The following is a 13,139-nucleotide window of genomic DNA, read 5'->3' on the forward strand; positions in this document are numbered from 1 at the left end:
AGTAGCACCGTTTATGTTTTTGTCCACTTCTTTGCCTAATTTCCCTTTGTTGTGAAACACACTGTACTGTTTTAATGAGTGTTGTAGAATAGAAAACAGTGCCTATATAGATTCTTGAACCTACCAAATATCTGTATCCACATAATTGATGATGAATCATTTGTTATGGTGTAGTACTACTGTATGACAATAGCTGATGCAGAACCAAAGACTGAAGCTGGCATGACAAGAAAAGCATCATACAGCAGTTTTATTTCATAGGCTGATCATTGGGGCGTAGAAACACTGTTTTAATAGTTTTATTGATTTATCAGGGGACAAATGTAATTGTAATGCATTTTATTTCCTAAATATCAATACAAGCTGTAAATATGCTATACTGCTCAGGCTCTACAAGATTATTGTCTGGCTAGAAACCATGATATGTGCAGAAGCAGAGTAGTGGACATAAACCACAGTATATTTAATTAACACATATAAAAAATCCTTTTAAGTAAGAACAATGTGTTGTATAAAGATGAATGAAAAAGCTACTGCCCCATTCACATTTCTGAGCAAAGCCTGAAACACACATACACTAACTTCTTGGCAACCTTTTACCATTACTCATCTAGCTTTATAAGCCTCTGCTACACAGAGCTGCAGAGTCTGAACAAAGGTGCAGTGTCTGGTGCAATTTAGAAAACACACATATCAACCACACTTACTTTAGGTACTCTAGGAAATATGCATGAAAGAAAGTAAAAAGAGTAATTTACCTGCATGAACTGAAAAGAAGCCTCAAAATCCTCCACAGGATACATTTTAACCCGGAAGAACTTCATGCCCATGATTAGACTGATGATGCTCTGGACTACATAGGGACTCTGCTCTTTTTGCCTGAGCTCCTTCAGTTCTGTGATGAACTTCTTCCTGACTGCTTGAAACCTGAGCACACACATGGTATATACAATTACAAAAAACATTCTCCTCAAGAGGTGAGAGGTTAAGAGGTGACTGTGATATGTTATAAACAATTAATAAAGAATAAATCTAAGAAGAACAACTTTTCTTGCTTACTTTGACTGTGTAAGAACCCCAATGACCTCAGCATACAAGTCTGCAATGATGTGGACATTGCCGGTGTTGGGGCCACAATACCTGTAAATTGATGAAGCATATCTCATCATGTGGTTAATAAAAGACATTGTGTACATAGAGCAACTTTATCATGGATGATACAACAAAGTTTTGAGGCTGAATCAAGTTGATCAACAAGAAGCAATTCTTGTTTCATATATCATCATCATTAATAAAAGTGTTAATGGTACAGACAGTTTATAAGTGACCAATGACTCCAGATCCAGTCTATTTAAACACAGACTGCAGCAAAGGCAAAGCCACAAGTGAGAGTGCAACAGTGTATACTCATCAGCATTTATTTATGTCACTGCTGAGTGTAGATACTTACCCCTCTTTGTGTTTAAAGTGCTTGAATGCCAGATTTAGAACTTCATGTACTAAAACATCTGGTACTGGATGAAGAGGAATCTATGGCATAAACATGGAATCATTAGTCATATTAGAAGCACTGATATTCTTCATTCTTTTCCATTGCTACCATTCATTGCCCCCCCTACAGGAGCAAGGCCAAAGACAACATAACTCTAGTCACTAGGGACTTGCTTTTAGTTCACAGTGTTTCTTGGATTTGAACAGCTGACTTTAGAAACAAACTCGGTTGGGAGTTGGTATTCGAGCCATTTGTTTATTTACTTTGTCCCACTGTGGAGAAAGAGCTTACTAACAACACTGCACGTCATTTCTGTATTACATAAAACACAGCGCACAACAAAGATTCACACACTCAAATCAACAAGACTTTTTATTCTTATTCAGGTCAAGTCATCACAATTAGCACACTGGTGAAAAATGCACAGATATTTAGGCTACGGCTTCTTTTAGTGTGCTTCCTGTCTTGTTGCTTGCCATCTTGTAGAAAGCATCAATTCTGTTTTCCAACTACAATGTGTTATCATAAAAAAGTGATAATCTAGAAAAACTACTACAACGTGAAATGTCAGGTGCCACATCTACTCATTTAAATGAGGAATTCGACTTCCTTTCTTACATGTAATTAGTTACAAGTAACTAGGTGCTGTGCTTTCTTAAGACAGCACAGCAAGAGTTTTGTCAAATATTACAGGGACTTCTGATTTGAGGTGTTCATTGTATTCTACCACAAACATGTATTCAATATGTGGTTGTACTCTATAATGAATTGCCCATTTGATCCAGATTGTTAGCTGTAGTATAAATAAATCTGCTTGCGTAGAGTGTTTAATTCTGTCAGTGTAGATAATTTGGTTCAGTGCTTAAGCCTACGAAATTGAATGTTTAGTATAAGAAGGATTCTGAGGTTTCTGCAGAGGTAAATCTGAGGACAAACAGAAGTAACCACTTGGTGTACCTGTTGGTCACATGTTGACTGAATCAGAAGCACTACTACACAGTAAAGAAGGTGTAACCAAACATCTGCTCAAAGAAACATTTGTCTAACTGTGATGATGTGTGAACCAAATACAAGGAAACATTTCATTGATTCATACCAGCACTCACAAAGAAACACTTCAAGATCAACAGTAACATAGAGTCAAATCTCCAACTTTATCAGAAGGAAGGCACGGTGGAAACACAAGACACATAATACCATAGAAGAGCTAATGACATTCACAACCACTGACTAGGTACATAGGACAATGACAATATCAGGACAAACAAGTGCACTGCATTTTCTCTTCCTTATGTAAACATTCTGAAATCATATAACCCTGGCAACCGAACTGGCAAATACTTTTTATAGGTGCTGTAAAATAACATACAGACAACTCACCTGCTTTAGAACTTCCACTGAAACTAAGCAAAAAATGAAATCTATGGCTAAGTCTCTCCGTTCCAGAAGGTAATCTTTATCCCGATGCTGTTCATCTCTATAAAGCAAAAATAAAAACCCAAGAAAGTCAAAAAAAAAAGATGTTGCAAACCAAGCTTGTCTTAAAACAGACAAAACAATGAAATAAATAAATGAAGATGACCATCTTACCCTTTGGATTTGGTACTGGAGCGAGGCCTGTACTCATAAGACTCGTCCTCTGTACCGCTCTGTCGGCGGTACCAGTCGAACAGTGTGCGCAGTAGGGAGGGCAAACAGTGTTCTGCTATTGAGCTCATAGAGCTTATTAACTGGGAACCAATAACATGCAAAGGTTAGATTAATATTATTAAGAGTAAACATACACAACATATTCAGACAGACAATCACATATTTATACCTGTCAAATATCCTAAATAGACTACAAGAAGTCCAGGCCAGAGGTTTGTTGCTGTATAAAAACTATATTCTTATGAGAAAGCAGTAAATCCCACAATAATGAGTAAATGCAAAAAACATGAAATCAGCACTTTAGCAAGATTATAGTGATCAGTTTTAAGACAATACATAAAACATGAGATGTGGTCATCAGTATGCATCGACTATTAACGTGTATGTGTTTGTGTGTTTAAGGGCCAGTGCAGCATTATGAGAGAGGTGGATGATAGATGCTAGGCAGGAGAGTTATGCAACTGCTCACTCTGCCCTTATGGTGCCAGGCAGATACACTCCTGCACCCAATGCTGATTTACTGCTGAGGATGACACAGCACTTCTGCACTTTTACTTTTGAGCTCTCTACACTCATTTTCTCTCCCTCATTCACAATGGGGACAGCTGGATCTATAGCACCACATCCTGACTGGCTTTGTGTTGTGCTGAACAAAGCATTCTGCAGCAGGCGTGTCCATTGTATAGAGTTCTGCAGCAGCTACAGATGAGGGACAGACGAGCCATTGAGTGAGAGATTGATTGGGTGGAACTGGGGATACAAATACATGCGTACACATACAGAGGTGGGAGAGAACTCATTTTGGTCCTGGAAAATGATAGTGTCACATCCATACACTGTGTGCTATCAGTTTTTACCTCCTGGCCATGACTATAGCTGGACTGACCTGGTCAAATTGTGCATCTTCCCCTCTTTGGAGGGATCGGGACAGGGGTTTCTCCTGTAAGAGAGAGAGAGAAGAGTACAGTAAGTGTTTTACTGACCCAGCAGACATACTGTTGGTGCTTGCATAATAGCAAACTGCTGTCAGTGAAGCGACAGGACTAATGATGACTAAGCAAGTGAGAGGGAGAACAGTGAAGTTTTATGTCGGTGCATAAACTGAATAAAGGTCTGAATGAGAGTGAGGTTAAAACTGCCGGAGATTATTTCCCTACCAGTGCCCACATAAAGGAAAGAAACTGAGCTGAACAAAAGGGGATGACTGTCAAAGGACAGTCAAACCATCCAGTTAATAATAAACAATCATTCATGGAGCTCCCATACATAAAGATTACATGCCTGCTGTTTCCCCACACATCTTTCACTTTTTCCTGAAGTAACTAATGGCATGGCAGTTAGTTGCAAAAGAGAAGGGGTTGTCTAAGCACTGTGTGCCACACCATGTGCTGTGTATTGAATTTCATTTCCTGTCTTTTTGATGCTAGCTTTTACCCCCTGTGGACTTACCAGCGGTTCAGCCATCACCATCTCGATCTTCTTCTCAGCCAGCACAGCAAACTCAGCAAACAGACTCTTTATGACAAACTCCCCGGGCTTGAGCTCGGGGTCGATGGTGATGCTCGACATGGCGACAATGTTGTGTTTCTCCCACGAGAGGGGAGTAACCGAGGTGGGGGCACGGCGTCTACTCACGCTGCTGCTGACTGGTGCAGAAGCTGCAAAAGAGGGCAAAGGTTAAGAAATAATACAGTGGGAGTCCCAGCAGCAGGATCAGACTCATAAGAACACTCCTGTAAAGTATGCAATGTCATGAAGTAGTTCTAATCCAAACAAAAGCACAAACATTTCCTAAAGAGGCAATCTGACTGAATTAATAAGTGAGCTAATGACAGATATTCCAGTGCTGACTAGAGCAAACATACATACTTCAATTTCATTCCAATGATGTCATTATAGGTAAGCTTTCTCAACCCATACTGGCCAAATCAAAATTTCTGAGATTTGTAATATTTGCCTACATCAATCAGCACTGCTGGAGCACTGTAAGCACACTGTACTATAAATTAGTGTAAAGCACATTTAATTCAACTTCTTAACTACTTTTTAGCTAAAACAGTGGTTATAATGCTTTCATGTCTATCATAAATATCTTCTACCTATTTGAAATATTTATCACCATAGAGATTAAACAACAACAGCTGACGCTAAAAAGTCTCAAGACACAATTTGTCGGTACAAGTCTACAATATGTAAATACACAATAAAATCTAATAAGCATGATGTTTCTTAACAACTGGCCATTTCATTTATCTAAGAAACAAACTAGAAAGGCTTTCCTGGGTTGAGGGCACAATGCTAGTAACCGTCAGCCCTGGTCATGAAACCTCTGGTGAACACAGCTGTCCTTAGTAGGAATGTAGAAGCGGAGGAGTTGCACAAGGTATTAAAAAAAAAAAAGTCACAGCATGTCTTTGCACTACTGAGAGATTGTTGCCAAATCTGCCATGCTTTGTCCTTTTTAGTCTGGAGGTTTATCAGCAAATCTGTCTGTACATTTTTCATTTGATCTGCCTTATAGAAGGTTAAAGGGAACAGTAATCTGAATATCAACTGATAGAAAGAAATTTAAGATGATAAATGTTTGTGTGTGCAACATTAAAAAGTATAAATATTATTGAAGGCGAGATATTACGCTGACTAATGAAATTTCATTGCGTTTAAATACATATACATGATCCAAAAATATTACCCTGATACATTTTTTCAGTTTGATAAATATTGATTATTCTCAATGTACATTTAATAGCACAAACAAGGAATGAGACACATTCAAGGTGTTTGTTATATCACAAGAATACATACTATGTGTTTTCCAACATGCTAAACGGCATCATATAGCTACTAATCTATAAAATATGAAACTGTACTCTGTGTCCATGCTTCCTTTTGAGCTCTTCGCATATCAGGTAACAGAAATGCAGGCAGGGGTTGCTGGGGTGTAAGATAACGTCACCACAACAGCCTTGTTAGAAAGCTTGTGTGCTACTGCTGCTGTTCAGGAGCGCAGTTTGGTTGTCTGTATACCAGAATGGTAGCTTTACTTTTTCAAATGGTCCAAAAGGCTTTGTGCTTTCTGTCTTTAATCTGCAGGTTGCCAATATAGTGTTTATACAGCTTTAGAAATCTGAGCCACTTTCACATCACAGGGTTTTACCCACAATATCCTCAATGGACACCTGACGCTATGAAACTTTTCAATAAAATGTGTGTCTTCCTCACTTGGGGCCAATGTGTGTCAGCTCCAATCAAATGATTGTGCAGAATAGACACAAAAATTACTCATCAGTTTAATTTAATTATCATGGGAACATTTTGTGAATTATTTTAATCACTCAACCCTAGCGCATGTAGTAGAAATAATAATGTCCTTGGTTCAGCACTTATGCAAAACATTCAACCAAGGTTTAATGCAGCCTACTACCAAGTGTTTAAGGGATGACGTTGTTTTTGGATTTGGATTTTTACCACAGAAAAACATTGGTGCAAATGCAAATTAGTCATGGTGGCCAAGGATTACATGATTCCTAGGTGAACTGTCAATGTTAACAAATTTTGTTGCAGCAAAGAAGCAACTGGGCTTTTCATTCTATCATATGGATCTAGCTGAATCACATAAAATGCTGTATATTCAACATAACACCACAATCAAATGATCATTTTTTACAGTTTCCTTTCAATGGTGAGAAAAGTAAACTATAAAACTGAATATCCTCAGAACTACCTAATTATTTAGACTGGCTTTCTCAAACAAATTAATCTAGGGTCATTAGGAGAACCCAAAACACTCTGCACATTTGCATAAAGATCATTTGGCCATCCTATTCAAATAGTATAAGAAAATCTTATAGGTTTGGTTTTGGTACAACCTCAGAAAACCAAGTTCCTGTCTATTCAAAGCCATGTTGCTACAAAACAATAAACAGAGCTCTTGAAATGTATATTACAGCTGGGACACTTCCACTCTAGCCCACAATGGTTCCAGTCCAGCCAAGTGGACAGCCAGTAGTGAACTGACCCTTTACCTCATTCCCTCCCAGGAAAAGCCTTGATCTGTTTCTTCCTGGTTGTCACAGAAACATTTGTGCATTCTGAATAGTTTGAATACCACTGAGGAGCAGAAGTGCAGTAAAAAGACATTTTTCATTTGAGGAAAAACATTCACACCCAGCATATAAAGCTTTCTGTTTAACAAAATGTTAAACGTGTAATGTATGCTTATGTGATGCCATACTCAACTGTTACACTCTACACTCGATACTGACAGTCTGGTATTCAGAGTACTTGGATACTCCAAACCAGCTGGTGAATGTGGTGTTGCATTAAACTGTGGTGTTGAATCTGCTGGAAAGCAGACACCTACTCAAAACAAATATATTTGTTATTACAAATGACACTAAACTACACAATGTAAGCAACAAATTGTAATCTTTCTCATTTGATCAATTATTCCTTGAACTAAACATATATCATTATCATAACAGAAACAAATGTCTGGCAAATCACCATTACATTTGCCATTTTTATTGTTTGTTTTTATTGTTTTATTTTACATTGTTAATGTATGGCATGATCACTTATGATAATGAAATGTAACTTTAAGTAATATCTATCAATATCAAACATTTCTTCTCAATCAGATTAAAATAAAATGAAATGGAAAAACTTTTAAGACTGCATTTTATATTGTAATACTGTAATTTAGTTAAGATTAATCATAAATTAATAATCTATTTTCTACAGAACAAAAGAAAGTAGGGAGATGGCAGAGGCAGCGTAATAGCAAGTGTTTGCTGTGTTGTGGCCATGTTGTCCACTAGCACAGAGAGGCTTTCAAGCATTTCCCTCTTTGTTTACTGTGTTTCACCAACACCCCCAAGGACGTCACATAGCCAGCTCCTGATGTCCAATCAGTGCTGTTTCTAGCACCCCCTTGCCCCCCGCCCCCCACCTCCCATCATTCTTTTCTCTCCTACCCTGGGCCAGCTGGATTGTTGACTGGTTCACAGAAAAGAATACCCCAACACTGTACTTTTTCAGTTAACAGCAAAACGAGGGGGGGAAAAAACGCAAAGGCATCCTTTGCTAGACCAAGTCTTTGCACTGCCTTTCCTCCCTCTTTTATTCTCAATGGGACATGCCAGTCATTCGTTGCATGCCAAATTATGATTTCCTTCCAAAGTTGACCTCACTGCACAAATCCTGACAAATAACTGAAAAACAGAGTTGTTACCAAACTTCTTAGTCCAGGAAAAGTACCAAATGAAACTTTCATGACTCAATTGTGACCTTAAGGTCATCCTTGGCTTCCCATTCAAATGTAAATGCAAAAGTTCAGACATGCTTTGCATGGAACCTTTCAAGGAAAGCCAGAAACACTCCTGGAATTGGGAAGATTACATCCTCAATTCAAAGTTACCTCATGAACACAGTGTTATTCTGTGACTGATTCTATTGTTAGATGTTTTCAGTGCTGCATTCAAAAATATTTACAACTAAAAAAAAAAAAAATATTGAAAGAACTAAAACATGCTTTGGTTTTCTCTGTCTTACAATGAAGTAATGTATTCTACACCAGCAAATACTAGTATCTTAGGGGTTTAGCACATTTTGGCTTAAAAGAAGCAGCACTGCAATTGCAGTTCTGATAGAAAGAACTAGTGTGCTGCTGCTGAAGTGCTACATAAGAAAACACACTTTGCCAGAATTTCATGGTGGTTCTTAGGAAATGGAGCACACCGCAGGATTACACAACTATTAGAGCAGTGACTCCACCTTATCACAGTTAAAATAAAGCCCTCCCAAACGCCTGCTCACTTCCCCTGTCAGGACAACCAGAAACAACAGCACAAACACACACATACTGTTGGTATGCAGGGCCGTGAGTGCGTCCATTTCTTTACAAGAGACAAAAGAATCACTGCCAATGTTCATGTGGTGTGGCAGTGCCAATTCTGCTATTGTGTCTCAACATGCCCAGTTTCTGACGAGTTACTACTGGTTTACTCCTCACCATTACCACTTTCAAATAAAAAAAAGAATGTAAACGATATAAGGCAAGACTAATTGCTACTTGGAAACTAAAAAAACAATATGCATAAGAGGCATGCTCTGTCATGAGTCAAAAACTGATTCAACAATAGAGCCAAAGTATTACCTCACCATCTGCACATCTTGCTGAAAACACTATATAAACTGGATGTTCTAAGTAATTTTATGTATTGCATAAATTGCAAAAATCTGATTAAAAAAGTAATACTACTCAAAAATTGTTGTTTTTAGTGGTAAGAATCACAGCTTAGCTGAAGTTGGCATTGAGAATGTGAATGAACAGCGATGTTGTACAAGACCTCTTCCAATGTTAGGAATCAGAATTTCTGGTATCCAGATTACTTCAGTGTATGTAATCCGAGGATGAGGCTGCTTAAAATAGCACCCTGAAATATTGAGAATCCAGGTTTTTGCAGAACAACAGTTGCCGCGCTCAAAATAATGCTTTCCAAGTGTTTGAGAAATATGTCATTGCACAAGATAAAATTCATTCCCAACTGATTCAAGACTCCTGACCACAGCTCACTACTAGACATTACAAAATTAGAGTGGACTTCAGGGTATGGTCTTAAAATGGTTAAGTCTTTCCAATTGCAGCAAAATAAAATGATGTGGATGCCCCAAGGAACAGTCCAACAGTTACATGCTCCCATAAGTTCAAATGATGAAAAAACAACATATATCTGTTTTATGGATTGGCACACTCTTAAAACTAAAACTACTGCTAAAAATATTTCACTGACGTGTAATCATTTATTCTGACTCCTGAACAGTGGCAGCACTTTATTTTAGGCAGCCCACATCTGCCGTGATACACCATGGGAAACCCTGGTAATTAGTCAAAGTCTGTATGAGATAATAAAACTGTCAAATATATATGTCCCCATATTAACCAGCTTCACCCACCTAACAAATAATTTGATAATAGTAATAAAATAAGAACTAACAAAAAATGTTTAGAAAACAGCTGCATTTTTACAAATGCTTTAGGACCTCACTAGATCTCTGATATAATCTTATATAATCAGTAGTGTTCTGCATATTGTTCCCAGAGAAAATCCAAACAGTGAAGTTACTTAGTTACCATGCTGCACATATCTAAAACAAACCTTAAATTGTCCCTTTACTGAACATGCTTGTATGACATTCCAATCCCCTTATCAACAAGCCAATGTGTAACTGAGGGAGAACACAGGGAAAGCTAATGAGATATTCTCATTAACATCTATAAAATATCTTAAGCCTGTGATAAGTCTGGTTTGTACTCTGACAACCTTTGCCTCACCTGGCACTAGAGTTCACAAGTCAGTTTAAAGACAACCACCAAAAAAGGGAATGGTTTTGCATGTGGTAGCCACAGACAAACGCTCTCTTCTTATCCTTACTGACTGACTCTTCTCAAGTTTCGTGCTTTGCTTGTGTCCTTGTCTCTACTGGTAGCATGAGGCAGGACCTGCAGTCAAGTTGCCCAGGTAGTCCAGTTACTCCTACATGGCATATCTATACATGCAGTCACACGAAGCTTTCTCCCAGCAAAGTCTCAAATTCACCACTGGTGCCCCATTCTCTTTACAGATGAGAGCAGGTTCACACTGAGCACATGGGACTGGCGTGACTCTGGAGATGCCATGGTGAACGTTTTGCTGTCTGTAACATCGAGTATGACTGGTTTGGTGGTGGGTCAGTGATGGTCTGAAAATACATATGCTTGGAGGGCTGCACAGACTTCCATCTCATAGCCAACAGCATGCTGACTGCTGTGAAGTACCAGGACGCCATACACACTTCTGAGTCACATTGTGAGTTGCTGCGATGAAATTGAAGCAACTTGAATGAGCCTGTGATTTCCATTTTTTGCTTTGATTTTCAGTGGGATTTTAAATACAGCCTCCATGTGTTGATGATTTTGGGTTCCACTGACCACTGTTATGTAATTTTGTTCCAAACAGGTTATATATAGAGTACATTAGTAAAGATTTTCAACTTGAATAATTAATTTATCAAGATGTATAATTTAAGTCACCTATTAACTTTCAGCACTGTGAAAGGACACTGTGATCAGAGTTAAAAGTGGACTGTTGTACTGGATTTTTCTGTACAGTACATGAAAAGTGATGACTCCAATCTACTTTTATATACAACAAGGAAAATTAGAGCAAACAAGATGTACCTGAACACTATTTAAAATGTCAAAGCAAGGAGTTTCAATACTTTTAAAGTGCCAAAAAGTGAATGGTTCTGAATGTTCTCTGAAACTGCTGTACTCTATGTTGAGCTCTAAAAAGGGGAAATTAAACAGTCTCCTTTCAGACAAGAGAGCTGGTCAGAGTTTGTGTGGATGAGGGGCTGCAATAACAGCAGAGTGGCATACTATAGGCAATGTCCTGCTCTCTGAGCCTCAAACTGTTTCGAGCAAGGTTTTTCATACTGGACACACATTCAAAACACATCCAAATGCAGTCACAAAGATTTCCATAGCATGCCTATTATTAAGTCCTTATGCCATAGCCCAGAATTAAAATGTAAACACAAGCATGCATGCCATTATTTTTGAAAGCCATGTTTAAAATGTTTCACTCAAGTTTAAATGTCTTACACTTAAATGTTTGAAGTGTCTAGTCAAGATGTACCTTACCAAAAATGCAAATGTCTATGTGTAGTTAGCAGCAGCTAAGCAGCTCAGACTGCTGCTTGCCATCCACCTTTGTCCACCATTACACTGAAAAAGCAGCACCTTTTTGATTCCTGATGTAATATGGGCAGACAGATCAACAGTATGGAAATATTAGCTCCCCCAAAGGGAAGGGAGAGGACGGTTATAAAAATATGAGCGAAAAAGACAGGAGTAATGTGTAAGTGTGTTGAGTGCTGCTAAAGCAGACTGGAGAAAGCGATATTTATTATAATATAAAAAACAACGATGGAAAGAGTAATAGAAAGCTGGAAGGAGCCAGTGCCTTTAAAGAAACAGTACATCAAATCTACCTGCATCAGCAGACACTCATCAATAGAAACATTATCAATGGGACAACCAGGAGCCAGTGAAATGATAAGCAAGGAGAATAGGTTAATTACTGCAAAGTGCATGCAAACCAAATGTGCCAGGCTAAACCTGGACTAAACATTACCGGTCCACCTGGCAACTGCATTAATAGCAACTTTTCTTACACAGGGAGGAACCAGGAAATGTCCAAGCAATGACTGCATGCTTTCATATACAATTTTGCACAGTTGACTGGCTGTGTAGTACATTTCTGGTGGCAAATTGTTATATATAAACATGTGTAAGCTTGGAAAGTTACTCACAGCTGCTACTCCAAGACTTCAGGAGAGATTTGATGCTGATCTCAAAGAAGACCGAATCCTGCAGGCTCAGCATGGTGGCTCCCAAATTAGGCTTCACCAGAAGACACAAATTTTTACAGATCTCCTGTCACTTTCATTTCACAAAAACCAAACATTCCACTCTTCTTGAAAATATACACCTTTATAAAAGTCTTTTCACCTCAAACACTTGCAGCTCTACTGCTCCCTGCTTGAACTCTACCCTCCACAGGTGCTAGTTAAATGCAGCATCCTGAATGACAGTGAGAGCAGCTGCTGAGGAAAGAAGTTGTTCTACCAATTTGTTTCCTCTGCCACCTAGTTTACTGAAGAGTATAACTGGACTGGGAGAAGGGAGAAGAGAGCATAGCCTTGCTAGTTAGAGAAGTATTCCACTCCAGTGCCTGCTGCCCGCTTGCCAATTCACAGTCTCTCATCCTCTTTTCAGTGCAGAAAAATCCAAAAAGGCGAGTCAAAACTGTGTGAGAACTTCTGCTCCTGATGGCAGAGAAAACAGCAGCAGAACAGTACACTACTGAAGTCTTAACAATGCACACCAATATTCCCGTCTCCTCTCCTAGCCTGCTAGTGTTGTCAGCCACCCTGCGCCTCCCCCCAGAGC

General features: G+C 38.7%; 1 protein-coding gene across 17 annotated transcripts in view; it reads right to left on the reverse strand.

Annotated features, from left to right (window-relative positions):
• The window catches only part of fryl (furry homolog, like), a 60,428-nt gene that overhangs the window by 33,461 nt on the left and 13,828 nt on the right, over window positions 1-13,139 (reverse strand). For 12 of the 17 annotated variants that reach the window (XM_026305021.1, XM_026305022.2, XM_026305014.2 and 9 more), the window contains 7 exons: window positions 4,592-4,800; window positions 4,029-4,082; window positions 3,083-3,222; window positions 2,873-2,969; window positions 1,451-1,530; window positions 1,060-1,140; window positions 759-927 (listed from right to left, as the gene is read on the reverse strand). In XM_026305021.1, the coding sequence (XP_026160806.1) occupies window positions 759-927; window positions 1,060-1,140; window positions 1,451-1,530; window positions 2,873-2,969; window positions 3,083-3,222; window positions 4,029-4,082; window positions 4,592-4,711 (741 nt within the window). In that variant the 5' untranslated portion in view covers window positions 4,712-4,800. Of the gene's footprint in view, window positions 1-758; window positions 928-1,059; window positions 1,141-1,450; window positions 1,531-2,872; window positions 2,970-3,082; window positions 3,223-4,028; window positions 4,083-4,591; window positions 4,801-12,499; window positions 12,591-12,698; window positions 13,107-13,139 lie in introns of those variants that run through there. The other 5 variants (XM_026305018.1, XM_026305020.1, XM_026305015.1 and 2 more) reach the window with 2 other exon arrangements.

The sequence above is a fragment of the Mastacembelus armatus genome, chromosome 4, assembly GCF_900324485.2.
Source record: "Mastacembelus armatus chromosome 4, fMasArm1.2, whole genome shotgun sequence".
Classification (NCBI taxonomy): Eukaryota; Metazoa; Chordata; class Actinopteri; order Synbranchiformes; family Mastacembelidae; genus Mastacembelus; species Mastacembelus armatus.